This window comes from Nerophis lumbriciformis, linkage group LG12, assembly GCF_033978685.3.
Source record: "Nerophis lumbriciformis linkage group LG12, RoL_Nlum_v2.1, whole genome shotgun sequence".
Lineage (NCBI taxonomy): Eukaryota > Metazoa > Chordata > Actinopteri > Syngnathiformes > Syngnathidae > Nerophis > Nerophis lumbriciformis.
In genome coordinates, this window is record NC_084559.2 from 29011005 (window position 1) to 29034645 (window position 23641).

The 23641-nt window shown below is 39.4% G+C and overlaps 1 protein-coding gene across 1 annotated transcript in view; it reads left to right on the forward strand.

Moving 5' to 3' along the window:
- The window catches only part of adgra2 (adhesion G protein-coupled receptor A2), a 143458-nt gene that overhangs the window by 47526 nt on the left and 72291 nt on the right, over window positions 1-23641 (forward strand). The window contains exon 2 of the mRNA XM_061986259.1: window positions 23121-23192. Coding sequence (XP_061842243.1) covers window positions 23121-23192 — 72 coding nt within the window. The remainder of the gene's footprint in view (window positions 1-23120; window positions 23193-23641) is intronic.

The window sequence follows — 23641 nt, forward strand, 5'->3', positions numbered from 1 at the left end:
CAGTGTTTTCTTCCTATGGGGCGCTAGAGCGCAATTATTAGTTTTGGGGCTAGGTTTTTTGATTAGATCGCAATTTTCTCCAGTCCTGATGTGTGTGTCAAATATGGTGAGTTTTGAAGCATGTTAAGGGGGTCAAATTACAGCTCAAAGAGGCGGCAGAATAATAATAAAACCTTACAATTACAATAGGGTCCTCTGTCCCAAAGGGACATTGCGGTCCCTAATGACAATAATGCAGTCTTTTTTAAATAAATTGCATATTTATATGCTGCATACACAATAGAAAAAAAAACATTAATATTCACGTTCACACCTATGGACATAAATGAAGCATAAATCCCTCACTAAAAAATGTGTTATTTTGTGAGTCCCGCAGCTGCACTGCAATAATCTACAGTGCAGAATGTGTAAATATTTAAGAGCCACTCCGGCCAACTGGAGTATGCACTTTACACACTAATGCATCTCATTCTTGTATTAGAACAAATAACCTACGGTGGAGCATTTCCTGTGTATGCTTCCACATTATAAATACCGTTAAAGATGGAGGATTCTGTCACCAAACCTGTAGTGGTAGCAGATGGGACCTCCTCTTGTGTTTGGCTTTAATAACCTTCTGGCTGCGGTTTGGACAAAGACATGTGCTTCTACACCAAGTTGTGATCTGGACAACTGTTGCTGCTGCTGTGCGCCACACTTCCCATCTACACCACACACGCAATGACCCACAACCAGAAGCAGCTGTTGAAAACATTTGACGGGCAGCTGCAGGTACACACGCACGCACACACACACGCACGCACACACACTCACACACATTCTTGTATTTCTTACCTTCTCGAGACCTCCGAATAATGCCTACCTCTTTAGGACCACCCTTTCTGGATATATAAAGATTTGTATTTACAACATTGATAATATATACATACTATGCAAATATAAAAAAAGTTGTTGTGGAAAATTAGTTGGAATTTCACAAGAAAAAGGTCACAATTTTACAAGAAAAATTGTGGCAGTATTACAATAAAAGTCAATTGCAAGTCAACATTTTACATGAAAAACTTGTGCAATATTATGATAAACGTTGGAATTTTACTCAATAACAGTCGCCGTTTTACAAGAAAAGCTTAAAATGTTGGCAAATCTATGAAAAGAGTCGTAATTTTAAACGACAAAAGTCACAATTTTGTAAGAAAACTTTAAAAATGTTGGCAATATTATAAAATTCATCGGAGTTTTACTTGGCAAAGGTCACCATTTTGCATTAAAAAGTAATAATTGTACATAAGAAAGTAATCATTTTACGAGAAAATATTGCAATATTACAGAAACAGAAAGAATATAAATGATAAATGATAAATGGGTTGTACTTGTATAGCGCTTTTCTACCTTCAAGGTACTCAAAGCGCTTTTGACACTACTTCCACATTTACCCATTCACACACACATTCACACACTGATGGAGGGAGCTGCCATGCAAGGCGCTAACCAGCATTGTGTGAGAAAAAGACTGCTTTTAGTAAAAAAAAAAAAATGTTTTTGAATTTTTTGTTCGTAATTGGTTTTTAATCTTCATTATTTAGTTCAAGTTATTACAGTGTGTCTATATATACATATTTATTTATTTTATTTCATTTTGGCCAAAGGGGGCACATTTCACTTTCTTACACACACTTGTTATTACATATGTTGGCCAGAGGGGGAGCACTTCCAATTTTTACACACACTTGTTATTTCATATGTTAACCAGAGGGGGAGCACTTTTAACACCGACACAGTCAATTTGAAAAACCCCTCCTTTTTGGGACCACCCTAATTTTGATAGATGTCACCACCAGGGGCGCAAATGAGACATTCTCTATTAGATGCAATGGTTTTACGTATTGGGACCATGATTTATGTCCTGACTTCTTCACCGGTCTTCATATGGAAGGTACTTTTCCTTGTTGATGTCTCAAGAAGGGTAGAAATACAAGAACACACACACACACACACACATTGGAGGTCTCCCCCTGCAGGGTTTTGGCCACAGACTGGATAGAACCATGCAGTCATATGCAACTCAGTCAGTAAATACTTTAGGCCTGAGACATTTAACTAAATTGCTTTGGGGGCCACTTTTCCAGAAAGCTAAAGACAAGAGGGCCAGACTTTTCCCATCACTAGTGTTCTTTTTTTTTTTTATATTCAGGAGAACCAGTGTCCTCTGCAGTAAACATTTAATTTTGATGTATTTATTTTGTCAGAGTTACAGGAAGACTGCTGTTTTTAATATTGTCTCTAAGACAGTTTTTAAAGGGGAACATTATCACAATTTCAGAAGGGTTAAAACCATTAAAAATCAGTTCCCAGTGGCTTATTTTATTTTTCGAAGTGTTTTTCAAAATTTTACCCATCACGCAATATCCCTAAAAAAAAGCTTCAAAGTGCCTGATTTTAACCATCGTTATATACACCCGTCCATTTTCCTGTGACGTCACATAGTGATGCCAACACAAACAAACATGGCGCATAGAACAGCAAGCTATAGCGACATTAGCTCGGATTCAGACTCGGATTTCAGCGGCTTAAGCGATTCAACAGATTACGCATGTATTGAAATGGATGGTTGTAGTGTGGAGGCAGGTAGCGAAAACGAAATTGTAGAAGAAACTGAAGCTATTGAGCCATATCGGTTTGTACCGTATGCAAGCGAAACCGACGAAAACGACACGACAGCCAGCGACACGGGAGAAAGCGAGGACGAATTCGGCGATCGCCTTCTAACCAACGATTGGTATGTGTTTGTTTGGCATTAAAGGAAACTAACAACTATGAACTAGGTTTACAGCATACGAAATACATTTGGCAACAACATGCACTTTGAGAGTGCAGACAGCCCAATTTTCATCAATTAATATATTCTGTAGACATACCCTCATCCGCTCTCTTTTCCTGAAAGCTGATCTGTCCAGTTTTGGAGTTGATGTCAGCAGGCCAGGGAAGCTAGGGTCGATATTCTTCTCTTGATCATCTTCGGTGGCATAAGGGACGGTGTGAGCCAAGACATCCAGGGGGTTTAGCTCGCTCGTCTGCGGGAACAAACTGCCGCCATTGCTTGCCATGCTAGCGATGTCCTTTGTCCCTGAATTGCTCACACACTCCGGCAGATTCAATGGGGGTCTGGCGGCAGATTTCTTTGACTTTATCGTTGGAAATGCATCTGCTTTGAGTGTCGCAGGATATCCACACATTCTTGCCATCTCTGTCGTAGCATAGCTTTCGTCGGTAAAGTGTGCGGAACAAATGTCCAATTTCTTGCCACTTTCGCATCTTTGGGCCACTGGTGCAACTTGAATCCGTCCCTGTTCGTGTTGTTACACCCTCCGACAACACACCAACGAGGCATGATGTCTCCAAGGTACGGAAAACAGTCGAAAAAACGGAAAATAACAAAGCTGATTTGACTCGGTGTTTGAGAAAATGGCGGATTGCTTCCCGTTGTGACGTCATCGCTCCGAGAGCGAATAATAGAAAGGCGTTTAATTCGCCAAAATTCACCCATTTAGAGTTCGGAAATCGGTTAAAAAAATATATTGTCTTTTTTCTGCAACATCAAGGTATATATTGACGCTTACATAGGTCTGGTGATAATGTTCCCCTTTAAGAATCTGCTGCAACAATTGCAGCGATAGCCTTTTTCTGACCATCGCAATTGCCATTTGTGCGTACCTGTGCCAGTTTACAAGTACTTTTCAGATGTTCTAAATATAGACACAAAACACAACAGTTGCAGCTTTGATAAATCACAATGCGAGTGCTAAATGATTACATTTGTATCTCTTCCTCCCTGTATAGTGGGCATTCTTTTAATCAGCATATATTCTGTATATAAAACACATGGCCACAGACACACTAAATGGATTCTCTTTTGCTCATTTAAGAGACGCAACCCTGCGCACAAGCTTAGTAGATCAGCTTTGCGTGCGCTATAAAGTTTACACATGTTTTAACACACGCAAACCTTTAGTAGGTCAGGCCCTGTATCTCCATTCATCCATTTTTCATACCAATTGTCCTCATTGGGTTCACGGGTAAACTGGAGTATAGCCCAGCTGACTTCGGGCGGCAGGGCACGTATAAACAAAGAACTACTCACAGGGACAATTAAATCCTCCAATTAACCGATCATGCATGTTCTGGGGGATCTGAGAGGAAGCCAAAGTCTGCAGCTAAAACAGTGCTGCTTTTAGACGGGCATAATAGCATAACTTTTACTGCTCTAACACTTAGCACAGCATACTTACATAGAAGAGGTACTTTTAGAACCATTTGGATTATCCCAAGATTATTTACTGTTTGTCCAAAGGCGTTTTTGTTTTAGTGGTATTATCAAAATGATTCAGTCAATTAGTCTTAACCCTTGTGTGGTGTTCGGGTCTGTGGGACCCGTTTTCATTTTTTATGAAAAGAAAAATGATACAATTAATGAATTTTTCAAACTGAGACTCACTGACTTTGGCTCATTTTCTGTGAAGAACATATATCAGAATACATATTTAATGAGTACACACCATGCACCCCCCCTACACATTTCTATTACATATAAGATGTCCGGGTCCACTGGATCCGGGGCTAATAGAAGTGTGGAAATTGATGTTCTGTGTACCACACACACACACACACACACACACACACAGCAGGCCTAGACAGGAGGAGAACAGAGTGTAGGTACACAGAGCATCAGAGGGTCAAATGTGCAAGAAAATGAGAGCAGACAGTGTTGACAAACAATGTTGCAACCTTGTGTGGGAACCGCAGGTGCAGAAACACAAAAGAGTAATCCCTGTGGGATGCAGAAACTGGCAGAGAAATTTTTCGTGCAAGGTTCATATTGTTGCTACTCAGCCAGCGTTTGTGGGTCTGATGGACCCGTTGCGTTTTGTGGCTTTTAATGCCTCACAATCAAACACTTTTATGTTAAAATACTGAACAGATGTTTATTGGGAAAAGGTAAACATCTGTTCAGTGTTTTAATATAAAAGTGTTTGTGAGGCATTAAAAGACACAAAATACAACGGGTCCATCAGACCCACAAACGCTGGCTGAGTAACAACAATTTGAACATTACACAAGGGTTAATGCTAGTGTATTGAAAAGCATGTATTGTCACCTTTTTTAATGGATTGATTTATGTATTTAATGATTTACTCATTTAAAAGAACATTGATCTTTTGTGTCTCTTATAAAAAAGAACAACGTTAAATATGAGTGTTTTAGGTGTCATCTTACACAAACACCAAGGACCTCTGCTCCTGTAAATTGTAATTGTTTTCACAATAAATCATATTCGTATTAGGGCTGGGCGATATATCGATATACTCGATATATCGCGGGTTTGTCTCTGTGCGATATAGAAAATGACTATATTCGAATATACGTTCTCACGCATTTGCTTTTAGCTGCGGGCATTACACTACAGGCTCTTCCCACTCTTTCTTACGAGAGAAAGAAGGTGCAAATCTGGTAACAAATGAAGGAAGAATTAATTACCAAGAAAAACAGCACAGGGTCCATCGTGTGGCGGTGGTTTGGCTTCAAGCGGGAATATGTCGAACATACAACCGTAATATGTCAAGTATTACGGTAACAAATGAAGGAAGAATGAATTACCAAGAAAAACAGCACAGGGTCCATCGTGTGGCGGTGGTTTGGCTTCAAGCGGGAATATGTCGAACATACAACCGTAATATGTCAAGTATGTGGCAAAAGCGTACAAAAAGTAGCAGCTCTACTAATGTAGCATCATTTGAAAAGTCACCCACTAGAGAATGAAGAGTGCTTGAAACTCCGCATGTCAACATCTCCGTTCGGTGCCACACCAACAAAATGCCGAAGCAACCATTTCCACATCAACACCGTATGAAAAAAAAAAAACGACATAAGGAGATAACGTCCGCAGGAACATAACACATAATGAAGAACATACACTATTTGATTTCCTATTATGCAGCTCCTTTTTATTTGACACTAATTGAAATATCTTGTGTGACATCATGCACAAAAGTGCACTTTATTTGTTTTAAACTATTGTAGTGGCGTTCTGTACAAAAAGTGCACTTTAATTTAGTGTTGTTTTGATATGTCATCTTAGTGACATCATTCACAAAAGTGCACTAATAGCTTGTTTTAAAATGTCTTTTAACAATCTTGCACTTTCTGTTTTGGAAATGACATGAATGTTTGTGCCACTGCTTAATAACTGTTTTATTAATACAGTTTTGGTAAACTGACTTAGTTGTGATTTCCCTCTCTGCATGAAAGTTTAAAATCAGCATATATTAATGCAGTATGAACAAGAATGTTTTAATGTAGACACATAGAATCATCATACTGCTGTGATTATATGCATCAAGTGTTCATTCAAGGCTAAGGCAAAATATCGAGATATATATCGTGTATCGTGACATGGCCTAAAAATATTGAGATATTAATAAAAGGCCATATCGCCCAGCCCTAATTCGTATACATTTTTGGGATATAAAGGTACAGTGGACCCTCAATTTACAAACCTTTTATTTTACGAAATGTTCGATACACAAACCACAAATAAAAAATATGCTTTGGTACACAAACCTTGTCTCTATGTACAAATGTTTCATCCACCCATTGTGTCCCTGCAAGGCAGTCATTTTTTGCCTGGCAGTGATTCCATTGATGGCCGGTAAAAAATGTTTTTTTTATTTGCCTTTTTACTGCATTTTTGTAGTTTTGCTTACTCAATTTGAGTCCGAAGAAAGCAATAGGCACGTGATGTGTGGTTTAAAACGTTCAGGAAGTATCAACACTGTTGTCGACACTGCCCCCTCCCCTTTTCCCTTCTTTTCCGCTGCACAGAAAAAAGATTAATGAACAATTTTAATGTTTTATTCTTAAACATTGTAGCAATATGCCTGTCATAGTAATGTTTTTTTATTATTTTAAACTGAGTGCACCACAGCGCTAGTGACATAGTGTGGGAGGGCAGTCCAGCTTGTTGTTGTTTTGACTTTGTAATCAATAGAAAGTTGATCTCTTTGTTATGCTTGTTTGATATTACTATTATTACTATTGATATATTACTGTATAGCGCTTCATTAGAGTGTCTGCCCTGAGATCGGTAGGTCGTGAGTTCAAACCCCGGCCGAGTCATACCAAAGACTATAAAAATGGGACCCATCACCTCCCTGCTCGGCACTCAGCATCAAGGGTTGGAATTGGGGGTTAAATCACCAAAAATTATTCCCGGGCGCGGCAACCGCTGCTGCTCACTGCTCTCCCCACCTCCCAGGGGGTGAGAATAATCTCACCACACCTAATGTGTGTGTGACCCAGTGTGTGACCCAGTGGGATGTCAATGTGAATGACTATGAGAAACCTTGGAGAGGACCGCAGATGTGGGTATATATATATATATATGTTAACATTGATGTTCATCAACATTTAACATTGTCACGTTATCGATGGGAAAATTCATTTTTAGACAATATGATTTGCCTTAGCGGCTAGGAGACACCAAGAGTAACAAGCAATAGAAAATGGATTAGAAAGGAAAGATTAAAAAAAAAAAAAATTAACTTGGGACTCCCTGTGGGCCGGATTTTGGATGCTGGGGGGCCGGATCCGGACCGCGGGCCGTAGTTTGGGGACCCCTGGGCTTGTATACATATATATATATATCAGAGTATACAAATGAGTTTTAAGATGGGACTTAAATGCTTCTAATAATAATACAGGTAATGAGAAAACACACTTTTTTGTGTGTGTGTGTGTCCCGAAAATAAATGAATAAATAAGTAAATAAAATTACAGAAAAATAATAAAAGTACAATAATAACACCCCCCCGTCCTACATTTCAGTCACAGTGGGTAGCAATGTACTGCCTTCCTCTTCATCACAAGCTTATAGAGAATCACAATAACTGAGTAAAAGGGGAAAAAAAGGGAAAAATAAAAGTCACAAACAATCAATCAATCAATGTTTATTTATATAGCCCTAAATCACAAGTGTCTCAAAGGGCTGCACAAGTCAGAACGACATCCTCGGTACAGAGCCCACATAAGGGCAAGGAAAAACTCACCCCAGTGGGACGTCGATGTGAATAACTATGAGAAACCTTGGAGAGGACCGCATATGTGGGTAATTCCCAACCCCCCCCCCCCCCCCTCGTCCTACTTTTCAGTCACAGTGGGTAGCAATGTACTGCCTTCCTCTTCATCACAAGCTTATAGAGCAGTGGTTCTTAACCTGGGTTCGATGGAACCCTAGGGGTTCGGTGAGTCGGCCTCAGGGGTTCGGCGGAGGTCAAGACACACCCGACTCATCGTGTAAATAAAAACTTCTCCCTATCGGCGTATTACGGATACGGCAACAGCAGAAGTCAGACTGATTTGCAGGTGTGTAATTTGTTGTGAGTTTATGCACTGTGTTGGTTTTGTTGTTTGAACAAGGTGATGTTCATGCACGGTTCAAAACTTTAGTATGGGGAACATATTCACCATTAATTAGTTGCTTATTAACATGCAAATTAGTAACATATTGGCTCTTAACTAGTCATTATTAAGTACTTATTAATGCTTTATTCGGCATGGCCTTATTATAACCCTAACCCTCTAACCCTGACCCTAACCCTAACCAAATAACTGTAAATTAAGTCTTTGTTGCTTAGAATATGTTCCCCTAGTGTCCAAATAACTCTAAATTAAGTCTCTGTTACTTAGAATATGTTCCCCATACTAAAGTGTTACCAAAAACATAACTTTGTCTTGAATTAGAATTTTTTATTTTTTTTATTTTTCACTAAAGAAGGGTTCGGTGAATGCGCATATGAAACTGGTGGGGTTCGGTACCTCCAACAAGGTTAAGAACCACTGTTGTAGAGAATCACAATAACTGAGTAAAAGGAAGAAAAAAAAAGGTAAAAATAAAAATCACAAACATACATAGAAGTGTCATTGAATAAAAACGACGTTATTTTCAGTGGATAAATTTACTTCACTGTACAAACGTATTTATTCACGAACCATGTTCAAGTTCGTAAATCGAGGTTCCACTGTATCGGGTCAAGGTATCGCATCACTAATGTTTGATGTGTCAAGACAGCTCAACCGTGACTTGAGCAGCATGTCGCGAGTGTCCTCACTGCTTACATCCACGCAGTGTTTTCATCTCACGCGTAAACGGATTACCGTATTTTTCGGAGTATAAGTCGCACCTGCCGAAAATGCATAATAAAGAAGGAAAAAAACATAAGTCACACTGGAGTATAAGTCGCATTTTTTGGGGAATTTTTTGGGATAAAACCCAACACCAAGAATAGACATTTGAAAGGCAATTTAAAATAAATAAAGAATAGTGAACAACAGGCTGAATAAGTGTACGTTATATGAGGCATAAATAACCAACTGAGAACGTGCCTGGTATGTTAACGTAACATATTATGGTAAGAGTCATTCAAATAACTATAACATATAGAACATGCTATATGTTTACCAAACAATCTGTCACTCCTAATCGCTAAATCCCATGAAATCTTATACGTCTAGTCTCTTACGTGAATGAGCTAAATAATATTATTTGATATTTTACGGTAATGTGTTAATAATTTCACACATAAGTCGCTCCAGAGTATAAGTCGCACCCCCGGCCAAACTATGAAAAAAACTGCGACTTATAGTCCGAAAAATACAGTACATGACGTCATTGAATGAGACTCTGGAGCCTGGCGTCGGGGCCCCGCGCCTCACATAAATGACATCAACTCAATTAGCCGGGCCTTAAGTAGACGCTAAACGCAGCTGTGAGGGAGTCTGGCCCGAGTTAGCGTGCAGCTTGGCCATGTGTCGTATTGTTCATTGGATTAATGCAGTCTGTCTTTTGAGTCTGAGAGAGGCCTCAGTAGGCAGCAGGGCAGATGTATTGAAGAGGAAGAAACTGCACGTGTGCATTTCTTATATTGGTCGGGCTTAGTTTACTGTCATGGGTGTCAGCAGCCACCTGCCTGCACGCAATTCTGCCTGCTTAATGGCCGTCCAGGAAGTGCGCTCTCTCCCAGCCCTGACCCTGGAAGTCGGCTTCTGAATAAACAGCTAATTGGCTGGGTTTCCTGTTTAGCCTGATGGGAACACAGACTATTTCTGTCTGTTTACAGAACGCCGCCTCTCTCTTTCTCAGAGTAGCTCTCTCTGTATTGTTTATAATAGAACAATGTCCTCAGTGCACTACTGGGATCGTACATTGGTGTCCTGCCTCTGGAAGTGTTCTATATACTTGGAAATCTGCGACTTTTGTTGTATACGGGGGAAAAAAAGGGAAAAAAATGTTGCTTGTTGTGAACGGCAGCTTTAAAGTTTTGGTGTGCAGATTTGGGCTCAAATAGAGATTTTTACATTTCTCTCAACGTTACATATGCAATCTCTATTTGGACTAGAGATGTCCGATAATATCGATAAATGCTTTAAAATGTAATATCGGAAATTATCAATATCGGTTTCTAAATTTTCGGTATCGGTTTCAAAAAGTAAAATGTATGACTTTTTAAAACGTCGCTGTGTACACGGACGTAGGGAGAAGTACAGAGCGTCAATGAACCTTAAAGGCACTGCCTTTGCGTGCCGGCCCAATCACATGATATCTTCGGCTTTTCACGCACACAAGTGAATGCAAGGCATATTTGGTCAAAAACCATACAGGTCACACTGAGGGTGGCCGTATAAACAACTTTAACACTGTTACAAATCTGCGCCACACTGTGAACCCACACCAAACAAGAATGACAAACACATTTCGTGAGAACATCCGCACCGTAACACAACATAAACGCAACAGAACAAATACCCAGAACCCCTTGCAGCACTAACTCTTCCGGGACGCTACAATATCCACCCCCCGCTACCCTACACCCCCCCATCCCCGCCCACCTCAACCTCCTCATGCTCTCTCAGGGAGAGCATGTCCCAAATTACAAGCTGCTGTTTTGAGGCATGTTAAAAAAAATAATGCGACTTCAATAATAAATATGGCAGTGCCATGTTGGCATTTTTTTTCCATAACTTGAGTTGATTTATTTTGGAAAACCTTGTTACATTGTTTAATGCATCCAGCGGGGCATCACAACAAACTTAGGCATAATAATGTGTTAATTCCACGACTGTATATATCGGTATCGGTTGATATCGGAATATCGGATATCGGCAAAAAAGCCATTATCAGACATCTCTATTTTGGACAATACAATTGGTTTTAAAACAAGGAAACAATGAAAATAGCACTCTTGTCATATAAATAAACAGTGCATGCAATGTTTAAAAAAAAAAAAAAATTCATGGAAGTGTTGAAATAAGTCAACCACCGTAGTACAGCCATCCATCCATCCATTTTCTACCGCTTGTCCCTTTCGGGGTCGCGGTACAATATAAATAATACTGCAACAGTGTGACACTATTGTTCATTTTTTTAATGTTTTTATTTTTTATAAATGGCTGTAATGATAATGTCAATAAGGGATTTCTAATCACTGCCATGTTGGAATTGTTATTAATATTGATACCGTTGTTGATAATATTCATTTTTGTTTGACTGCTTTTGGATTGTTTTGTGTCATGTTTGTGTGTCCTCTGTCCTCAATTGCTTTGTTGATTGCTATTCTGAATTCCAAAGCCAGGTGTGGCTTTGGAATTTGAATTGTATTATTATGGTATTATTGTGTATTATTTTGTTCGATTAATTGATTTTTTAAAAAAAAGAAAAAAAAGAGCAATTTGTTAAATAGAAAGGCAGTTAAAAAGTTAAAAACAGTTTAAACAGTTCAAAGTCTCATACTGCAAAAAGTCAGTGTTCAAAAACAAGAAAAAAAACCCCCAAAATTAGGGGTATTTTATTTGAACTAAGCAAAATTATCTGCCAATAGAACAAGAAAATTTGGCTTGTCAAGATTTTCCAAAACAAGTAAAATTAGCTAACCTCAATGGATCCAAAAACACCTTAAAATAAGTATATTCTCACTAATAACAAGTGCACTTTTTTTGATAGAAAAACCTTTTTGCTCGATATGTTGAAAAATATTCTTAAATTAAGTAAATGCTAGTGCCATATTCTTGACATAATGATATGCGCTCGGCATTACATTTCTTGAAACCAGCAAACTTATACTAAAAACTGATTTATTGTTCTTAATGGAAAGGCAACAAGGCAACCTTGTTGCTTGTTACTCTCGGGGTCTCCTCGCCGCTCAGGCAAATCATATGGTCTAAAAATGCATTTTTCCATCGATAACATGACATCATCGCGCCAAGTGCGTGCTCTTTCAGTCAATTAGTGCGTGTATATACAGCCCGGCCCCCGGCCAAAAAATTTTTCATTGTAATTTTGAAGAATTCATCTGAATGTGCATGAACTATTTCTGTGGAAAATTGTTAGAAATGTCACATGTTAAATGTTTAAATATTAACTGTCAGTTTGCTGTACTGTGCCAACTGTACTACTTTATGAGTACGTGTTTTCTATTGTTTCATTGAAAATAAAACAGCAAAGTCCATTTGGCTGCCATCTGTTTTATATATGAGACACAATTGTGTCAAAGTCATGATTTTTTTAATGCTTGAAACAAGAAATTATTACTTTAAAAAAGTAGTTTTATACTTATAAGTGTTAATGACACAGCTTTGCAACAGTTGATATTCTAGTTTCAAGCATGTTTTACTCAATATAGGTCATCAAATCTCAGCAACAAGCTGTAATATCTTACTGAGATCATTTAGGACCAAAACCCTTAAAACAAGTAAAACACTGTAACATAAAATCTGCTTAGTGAGAAGAATTATCTTTCAGAGTATGTTGGTGACGAACCCCAAGATGCAGAGATGACGGCAGGCATTGAGCGAGAAAACATGATTTAATATAACACTATAGCAAAAAAAAAAAAAAAAAGGGTACAAACAAAAGGCGCGCACAAGGCGGAGAACAAACTTGGCTATGAACTAAAATAGCACAAAGGCTAACTGTCGACAAGAAACAAAAACACTTACTGTGACACGAAGGAACTATGACATGAGCAGAGTGAACAAAAGTAGACAGCTACAACGACAAGTATTATGACAGGTAGTAGTGACAATAATCCAGAACTGACTGGAGGGGAAGGCAGGTTTAAATAACAGCTGGTTGATTGACACCAGGTGTGGCCGGGTGCCAATCAGCCGCAGCTGAGGGGAAGCAGCACTCAGGGAGACAATGAGGAAATAACCAAAATAAGAGCGTTGACAGGAAATGACAGAGGAAAAACTAAAACTTGTCCAAACTGTCAGGGACAAGCCTGACAATCTTATCAGACAGAAAATAAGCAAATATCACCCTTTTTTGAGATATTTAATCTTACTTAGATTTCAGTTTTTAAAAGTGAGTAAAAATGGGTTTTAAGAAGGGTCTTAAAAGTAGCCAGGGACGGGGCCTGTCTCACATGGAGAGGGAGATCGATCCAGAGTTTGGGACCCGTGACAGAGAAGGCCCTGTTCCCTCTAAGCTTGCGCTTTGATTTGGGTATCTCCAGGAGCAGCTGATGGGGACTGGGTGGGGGCATAGAGGTGGAGCAGCTCAGAGAGGGAAGGTGGGGCAAGACCATGTAAGGATTTAAAAACGAATACAATCATTTTAAAATGGACTCTAAAAGACACAGGCAGCCAGTGAAGTGAGGCTCCTCACAAAAAAGCCAAAGAAAAAGCAAAACACGTGTGGAAGTTTGCTGTATTAAGACGCTCACTGAGCTGAAGTCTCCTGTAATATGATGATTAGACCTTTCATATTTGTTTGTGCAACTTTAGAAGCTCCAAATTGGAGTGAGCATCATACATTGGAGAAAAGACCCTCAAATGTACTCATTTTTTCCCCTTTTACATTTGACACTAACACTACAGGAACATTATGTGTGCTCAAACTTTCTCTTTTTCTGACGGTGCACTTTTTGTAGAAGATAGTGAAGTGCAGACGCTGCACATTCAGCTAAACATTTATTCAGTTCCCTGACTAATGTTTCACAATAAGCTGAGTCAAACAAGAATAATCCGATTCTCTATTTTCATCGTCTGCATCGAATTAAATGCATTCGCCAGATGGGACTTTCACCTCGTCGATCTGTTTGGAATTATTCCGGACGTCTACAGCTTTCATCTCAGGGGCTGCTTTCTGTTACAGCGGGGATACTGCGCCCAAAGTCAAGTGAGGGAGCGTATTTGTTGGAGTCGGAGGTTCACGTCGAGGCTACGACATGCGTCATTCATCGCTCTCGTCTTTATGTCATCCAGGGCCGTGTCAGTATTCTTTCAAGCAAACAGCAATCATCTGGAGAGCAAATACAACCTGTCCAGTGTGTTGTTGGTACATTCCTTGCACTCTGGTTAATTTCATGCTCAGCTGTTGCACCTGTGCTGTACGCTGTGTTGACCTCTGACCTCCACGTGGTACTACAGACATTCTGAAGGGGCCCTATTACCTGCCATTTGAGCCATTTCAGTAAATTTTTTCATAGATGCACCTTAAGGGATGTGTACGGAATTCAGTGCTTTTCATGGATACCCATCGAAGTCTCTCGGTACTATCGGGTACCGATTCTCGTAAAATCAAACGGCGCCATATTTCCATACCTTTACTTCACGTGACGTATTGTACGGTTGCACACAGGCTCAAGCAGTCCGCCAGGAAACAAGCACTCAGAGTGGACTCAGACCCCTTCTACACTAAGGTTATCCAGGGTAAATACCACCTAACCTTATCCTTGTCCACACACATACACACAATGATCGTTTAAGACCACCTCCCCGCCTGCATCAGCCGACACAACGCGACCTAGTACGCATGCGCGTATAATGCGCATGTCATAGTCACTTCCAGTGTTGCATTTTTTTCTTAAATGTAACTTATCTGAACAATATCCAGTGTTGTGGTATTCCAATTAACTGGAATCCAGTGTGCTGTGGGGCCCTATTGTAGTGAATCACACCTGAGCCATCATAAATTAATAAAATCTTTAATGGACACGTGAAAGTAAACAATGTGATAAAGAACATTTTACATCAATCAATCTAGGGATCTAGGGATCTGGTCAGGACACTCCTCACTCTTTTGCCTTCACCTTCATTGTCCATTCATTTTTGGTGACTTTATATACTCTGGACTTAGACGTTGAGTCTGCGACATACATGGCGGACAATAACTGATACAGTCTGCTTTGCCAGTCCAAAAGCATTCAATGTTTTCCGTAGTCTTCCCTCGGCGGCCTGGTAATACAAAGCACACGCTACCTGTTTTTATCACATCCGCATTCTCGTTGTCTCTCCTTCGACAAATGGACAAAGTTTTTCGGTTAAGTAGAATCCCAGCTGACCTGGCCATTCGAAAGTTCTCTTGCCGTCTGAGAAGTGTTGTATCCCAAATAGCTGCAATCGCTTTCTCTTAAAGGGGAACATTATCACAATTTCAGAAGGGTTAAAACCATTAAAAATCAGTTCCCAGTGGCTTATTGTATTTTTCGAAGTTTTTTTCAAAATGTTACCCATCACGCAATATCCCTAAAAAAAGCTTCAAAGTGCCTGATTTTAACCATCGTTGTATACACCCGTCCATTTTCTTGTGACGTCACATAGTGAAGCCAACACAAACAAACATGGCGCATAGAACAGCAAGCTATAGCGACATTAGCTCGGATTCAGACTCGGATTTCAGCGGCTTAAGCGATTCAACAGATTACGCATGTATTGAAACGGATGGTTGTAGTGTGGAGGCAGGTAGCGAAAACGAAATTGAAGAAGAAACTGAAGCTATTGAGCCAAATCGGTTTGAACTGTATGCAAGCGAAACCGACGAAAACGACACGACAGCCAGCGACACGGGAGAAAGCGAGGACGAATTCGGCGATCGCCTTCTAACTAACGATTGGTATGTGTTTGTTTGGCATTTAAGGAAACTAACAACTATGAACTAGGTTTACAGCATATGAAATACATTTGGCAACAACATGCACTTTGAGAGTGCAGACAGCCCAATTTTCATCAATTAATATATTCTGTAGACATACCCTCATCCGCGCTCTTTTCCTGAAAGCTGATCTGTCCGGTTTTGGAGTTGATGTCAGCAGGCCAGGGAAGCTAGGGTCGATATTCTTCTCTTGATCATCTTCGGTGGCATAAGGGACGGTGTGAGCCAAGACATCCAGGGTGTTTAGCTCTCTCGTCTGCGGGAACAAACTGCCGCCATTGCTTGCCGTGCTACCGAGGCCGTTTGTCCCTGAATTGCTCACACACTCCGGCAGATTCAATGGGGGTCTGGCGGCAGATTTCTTTGACTTTATCATTGGAAATGCATCTGCTTTGAGTGTCGCAGGATATCCACACATTCTTGCCATCTCTGTCGTAGCATAGCTTTCGTCGGTAAAGTGTGCGGAACAAACGTCCAATTTCTTGCCACTTTCGCATCTTTGGGCCACTGGTGCAACTTGAATCCGTCCCTGTTCGTGTTGTTACACCCTCCGACAACACACCGACGAGGCATGATGTCTCCAAGGTACGGAAAACAGTCGAAAAAAACGGAAAATAACAGAGCTGATTTGACTCAGTGTTTGAGAAAATGGCGGATTGCTTCCCGATGTGACGTCACGTTGTGACGTCATCGCTCCGAGAGCGAATACTAGAAAGGCGTTTAATTCGCCAAAATTCACCCATTTAGAGTTCGGAAATCGGTTAAAAAAATATATGGTCTTTTTTCTGCAACATCAAGGTATATATTGCCGCTTACATAGGTCTGGTGATAATGTTCCCCTTTAAGGTATTCATGTGTGATTTCCACAAGCGTCTGTACAGACGGAAGGAGAAACACGGGCATGTCTGGATGACTCGCCTTCATATTTCCAGTGGTTACCTCCGAGTTACGAAACCACTTTATTATGAAGCTGGCTGTGGTGTGTTCTTTCTGACGTCACTTCCTGTGTGGGGCGCGGTCTTTCTGGCGTCACTTCCTCTCCGAACTCAGTTTGTAAACGATCAATGAGTCCATACAAAGCTAAGAGCCGCAGATTCAATAAATACACGGCGCACTTACCCGTGTAAAAATATATCCAAGGAGGGGAACCTTAAACGGGGTGTACCGCGCCTTCCGCCCGATTGTAGCTGAGATAGGCTCAAGCGCCCCCGCGACCCCAAAGGGAATAAGCGGTAGAAAATGGATGGATGGATGGGAACCTTAAACGAAGAATTAGTGTGGCCGACACTATGCTTAGGCTAAATAATTATTAGTTTAAGGGGTTATCCGGCTTAGTGTAGACATAGCCTCAGATGGCGAGTCTCTTTGTAATGTTACAATTTTTCATGTCACCAATGCAAGAAAGCGCTCAAATGTAAAAAATTTTTTTTAAATGCGATAGCTTGATGCTAATCTACATAGGATTTGCCATAAACATGCTAAAGATTAGCATCGGGGAATTTACATGGCAATTTCAACACTTCCAAATTTGAAAACTTTACTGTCAAAAAGCTGGTGTGTAATAACTATTTACGGTCTAAAACATGTTGTAGGGCTAAATGAAAGTAAACATAACAGCAAAGACCACTAACTGGCTAAGGTAACACACCTTAGTCTATGCATTACAGCTATCTGACGTTTTGGAATTGCAACTGCATGCAAAGTCTAGAGATGTTACCGGTTTCATTTCACCTCAGTTTTCACTTTAAAACCTCTTAAGGTTTGTTTGTTTACATGCTTTTTTTATTTCCCTTTGCTATTTAGGCTTATTGGACCCTAATTAGAATAAAAACTAAGAATCATCTTTTTATATGATGTACTTAGTCCGTAAGTAACAAACGTGTACTTCATGTTTAGTGACATGCTAATTCTTATTTTTACAATTTTTTTTTCCAAATTCCTTTGTATGTTATACTCTTCTGACACCACTAGATAGCAGTATAAGTGTCCATATGTCGGCATAAGACCCCAATTCAGTAGTGTACACAATTTTGGAAATAAGAGCTAAAAGGTGCTGTCCACGCATGTGGCCAACTAAGCCTTAAATTAAGCGTGAGTGAAGAATGCACTACCAGACAGTCCGAAAGAGAAAGAGATGATACAGTATTATCTGCTCACCGATGGAACCTGGTAGTTGTTTGAGCACACTGCAATTAATCCTGGTTCGTCTCGCTCCTTATTGCTTCAGTCGCACGCAGGATTCTCACAGGAATGTGGCAAAATTACAGTGGTCGCTCTTACTATAATAATGCAGTACTTGCAAATGAGACACAGAAGTGTAAAAAAACAAGATGATAACTGGACATCAAAGCTCAATGTTAAATGTTAGATAAAATAATTTAGATTCGCTTTAAAAAATGAACATTTATCAGCACATTTGAGCACATGTAAAAGTACAAAAAATTATACCATTGACTTTCGGTAAAGTGAATTAGTACCGTATCAATTCAAATGTAAAAGGCACCCATCCCTAACAACACCCACTTAAAACTTTTTTTCTCAAGCATCCGTTGCAAAAAGTGAGTCTGATTGGCCATTACTGTTCAATTTGCATTTATACATTGTAGATATAATACTGGTTACTTGGCTCAATACTTTATATGCAAAATCTGCACAATCAGAAATATTGATGCAATATCACCCTAGCATTGCAAGACTAAACTAAAGCATGAATTACTACTACTACTGCTAATAATAATAATAACAACAATAATAATAATAATAATAATGGATTAGATTTATAAAAGGCTTTTTTCTAGTGACTGAAAGCGCAGGACAGTGAGAACCCATGTTGATAAAGATGCTCACAAACTGTAATTATTGTTTACAAGTTAACATTCCCTTTCTTTTCTTCTTGCAAGGATATTTGTTGGCGGCGAAAAGGTGACTGTTGACCAGTTTGTTCCAGTAAACCAAGGCTGGATAATGTATTCTGGTCATTAACTGGTTTAGAAGGCGTGAAGCTGAAGGCAGTGTTTTTTTATTGATGTGGCAGGAAACAAGTAGGGGGGCGTGCACAGACGGTTCACAGTCAGCTCCCCCTTTTAAAAGGTGCACCCACGGCTCAACTGTCTCGATGAAGGCGCATTTAATGTCGCAAACACCCCATTAATCGCCACATGGTACGGCGGGAAATGTTGTGAAAGGCAAAAGGCGTGTTAATGATGGCAGCGTGGCGCTTGCTGTCGCCCTCCGGCTTTGAAACATCAGAGCGCTGTAAAGCCCACAAAACAGTCAACAAGTATTTGTACATAAACTACAGTATTTTCCGGGCTATTGAGCACAGCTGTGTTTAGGCCGCACCCACCAAATTTTGAAATAAATAAATAGGTTTACATATATTAGCCGCAGCGGACTATAAGCCGCAGATGTATACCGTTTTTGAAAATAGTTACCGTATTTTTCGGAGTATAAGTCGCACCTGCCGAAAATGCATAATAAAGAAGGAAAAACCATATATAAGTCGCACTGGAGTATAAGTCGCATTTTTGGGGGAAATTTATTTGATAAAACCCAACACCAAGAATAGACATTTGTGTCATGTCTGTGTGATCATGTTTTGTTTTAGTCATGTTCTGTTTTGTTTTTGGACTCTTTTTGCACTTTTGTTTGTTTTGTCACCATAGCAACCCATTAGTTTTCACTGATCATGTCACGGCTATTCAAGCCTGTCGGTTTCTGTTGTTCGTCCTGGTGACATTATCCTATCTATCCATCCATACTACTGCTACACATGATATTCCTGTTTACCATAGTTCATGCTTCATGCCATGCCACAGTAAGTGTTTTTGTTTCATGTTCATAGTTAATTGCCTTTGTGCTAGTCTTTTGTTTTCGTTAGTTAAGTTTGTTCTCCGCCATTGTGCGCGCTTTTTGTTTGCTTCCTTTTTTGTAGTTTGTTAGTGTTATAAATAAATCATATTACTTACATTCACGCCTTGTCCGCGCCAACTTTCCTTCGCATTCCGGGAAAACAAACCCCAAAGTCCAAGTACTGACAATTTGAAAGGCAATTTAAAATAATTAAATAATAGTAAACAACAGGCTGAATAAGTGTACGTTATATGACGCATAAATAACCAACTGAGAACGTGCCTGGTATGTTAACGTAACATATTATGGTACGAGTCATTCAAATAACTATAACATATAGAACATGCTATACGTTTACCAAACAATCTGTCACTCCTAATCGCTAAATCCCATGAAATATTATACTTCTAGTCTCTTACATTAATGAGCTAAATAATATTATTTGATATTTTACGGTAATGTGTTAATAATTTCACACATAAGTCGCTCCTGAGTATAAGTTGCACCCCTGGCCAAACTATGAAAAAAAACGCGATTTATAGTCAGAAAAATACGGTATTCACATAACTTAATTGTTTCCAAACAGTGTCACACGGCAGTAAAACGGTTGTTTAAACAAAACAAAAGTCATCGTCATGGACCCACGAGCTACGGAAGCTAGCTCTCCAATCAGCTAAAAAGACTCAATAACTCCATGGTGAAGTTTTGGTAAAATTACAGAACTGAAACCATACGAAAATAATGCCATCGTAAGTTAATAATACTTACACAGACACTTGTAAACATGTTAGGCTATCCGCTAATGTTAACGACACTAGCTTGATTACATTACGATAGCACATACAAATATGCATGAAAACACTCCTACAGACATCACACATGAGTTTAGCAAGTATGAATTGTTTTAGTTATATTGTAAAATTAACAAACGTTGCTTGAAGTGATCAATTAAGAATCATTTCCAGCAGAAACACTATGGAACGAACACTTCTGGTTCAAGGCACAAAACAGGAAGTACATTTTTCAACAGGCTGCACTTGCAGTGAGCGAACTCGTCCAAAAGATGGCGCCATAGCACAAACGATTACACACCTTTTCAGTGTCTCTCTCTGTGTTGTATGAAAACTATTTGGTGAACACAAAATAAAAATCCATAAATTCGCTGCAGGGTTCAAAGCGAAGGAAAAAGGTTTTAAGTTTGAAGTCACGTGACACGGATCTTGCAAAACAGCATAGTAAAGACAGTTACCTGGGCTTCTTGGGCATAACATTAACATAATTAATATTTTATAACTATGCTCGATTATAGAATGTGTCGATTTAAGGAGGTGGTCTGGCAAGTAGAGGAGCAACGTTCACACTGTCTCAATATTCAGTGTTTTATTGTTCATAGTTATTCTTGTAAATCCCACATTATGTATTTTTATGTACATTCTGACAAATGTCAAATAATTCATTAAAAAAACTAGAATTTATTTCGTTTTTGAGATGGTCTGTTCAGACAAATAAGACTCAAAATGTATATGAAAATACAGAATGAGGGATTTACAATACTAACTATGAACAATAGAACACTGAATATTGAGAACATATGAACGTTGCTCCTCTACTTCCCAGACCGCCTCCTTGATTGTCACGTTGTTGCTGTTGGCGCGACCCCAGGATGCAGAGACAGATGGTGGCGTGCAGGTCTAATAGTTCAATCATTTACTTAGCAAAAAGCAGAATAAACAAAAGGCAGAGTAACTTATGCACACTGAGAAAAAGGCAATAATTCAGCGCTGACAAGGAGCAGCAGGTGAACCTAAACAGACTTGATTAGAAATAGAAAACAGGTGCGTTGGCAGGAATCTAAACAGAAAGTCAAAGATGCAGCAAAACAAGGAGTCGCGCAGGAAGTAGAACAAAATAAGAGCACCAAAAACAAGAAATTGTACAAAACCCCAAAAATGTCACTCAGACTGTGACATTTATAGCTTCAAACAACAACAACAACAACAACAATACAAAGCGAGAGCACATCATAGCATGTTTCATTAAAATTGCAAATAAATGATACTGTATTGTAAAATCATATGAATAGATGTGTGTGTTTTAGAACAGTGGTCCCCAACCGTGGACCGATTGGTACAGGGCCGCACAAAAAAAAAAAATATATATAAATATATATATATATATATATATATATATATATATATATATATATATATATATATACCGTATTTTTCGGACTGTAAGTCGCAGTTTTTTTCATAGTTTGGCCGGGCTCCAGTGCGACTTATATATGTTTTTTTCCTTCTTTATTATGCATTTTCGGCAGGTGCGACTTATACTCCGGTGCGACTTATACTCCGAAAAATACGGTGTGTATATATATATATATATATATATATATATATATATATATATATATATATATATATATATTTTTTTTTTTTTTAATTAAATCAACATAAAAAACACAATATATACATTATATATCAATATAGAGATCAATACAGTCTGCAGGGATACAGTCCGTAAGCACACAAAAGTATTTCTTTATGACAAAAAAATATGAAAAATAAAAATAATACCCCCCCCGGTCCGTGGGACAAATTTTCAAGCGTTGACCGGTCCGCAGCTACAAAAAGGTTGGGGACCACTGTTTTAGAACACAGGTCTCTGCTATTATCAAAACCATATGTGACTCAAAATTGAAGAATGGTCATCTGGATATGCCTTACTATTTTGTGGCTTCTTACGTTTCCCACTCGTCCTTAAAGTTTCACGGTTGTGTAGTTTTTGCGCAATATCACAGCAAACAAACGGTATTATTGCATTGTCGCGCTTCAGTGAAAGGAAGTGATGCTAAATAAAGCCTGTGTCGGCGTCCCACAAGACCATCACTTTAGTTACACCACCGGCGTACTGGACTTGACTCACACAATGTGGCGAGTGAAAAGACCCGTTGACATGAACCGGCCATTTCCCATGATCCCTTGTCGCTTATCGGAGACTCCGAAGGTCTGGTGAACCCAGCCTGCGTCGCCATTTGCCCGATGCAAAGGGGCTTCCTTTTGATGTACAAATAATTACCAAGATTAGCATTCCGTTTATAATCTGGATGTTCTTTTTAGTCTTTAATTGGAACCATCTAGTCTAATGTCTGGCAACAAGTGCGACTGGCTCTGGTCCTTGTTGCGTGCAGCTCAGCAAAACCTATAATTTTTTATTATTTTTTTCCACGCAGACAAACGTCAATGCATCCTCAGAAGAATAATTCTCTATTTCTCTTTCTTTGCAGAGTGCTGAGCCACAACAAAATCCGAGTCCTAAAGAATGGCTCCTTCTTTGGACTTAACGCCCTGGAGAAACTGTGAGTGTAGCTCATCAATCTCTATCGATAATCATCCTGTCATGCGCTGTGCGTGTGTGTAGTGCGCCATATGTGCTCGCTGTTATTCCGCTTTGGGGGCCTGTGGGGAGCAAATCACACAGGATGCGATGATGAGATGTGAGCAGCTCTTGTGTGCTTCCATCCAGCGGGCTGGTGTCCAACAGGGAGGATGATGCTCTGCTCTCACTGCGTATATGCTTTAGTCGCACTGAAAAGTTACACCTCGAGTCTCTTTTTATCAGCTCAATCTCACTCCACAGGAGGCTGGCAGCTTCACGTTGAGATATCGTTAGTTCTATCTATTTTATCTTTAAACGGGCTGCAAATAGACAAGATGTGGATTTTATTGAGTGCACTGAGCTTCCCACTCATTCCCAGTCAATCAAAGTACAATAAATAGTACAATTTTACGACCAAAAAGTATGTAT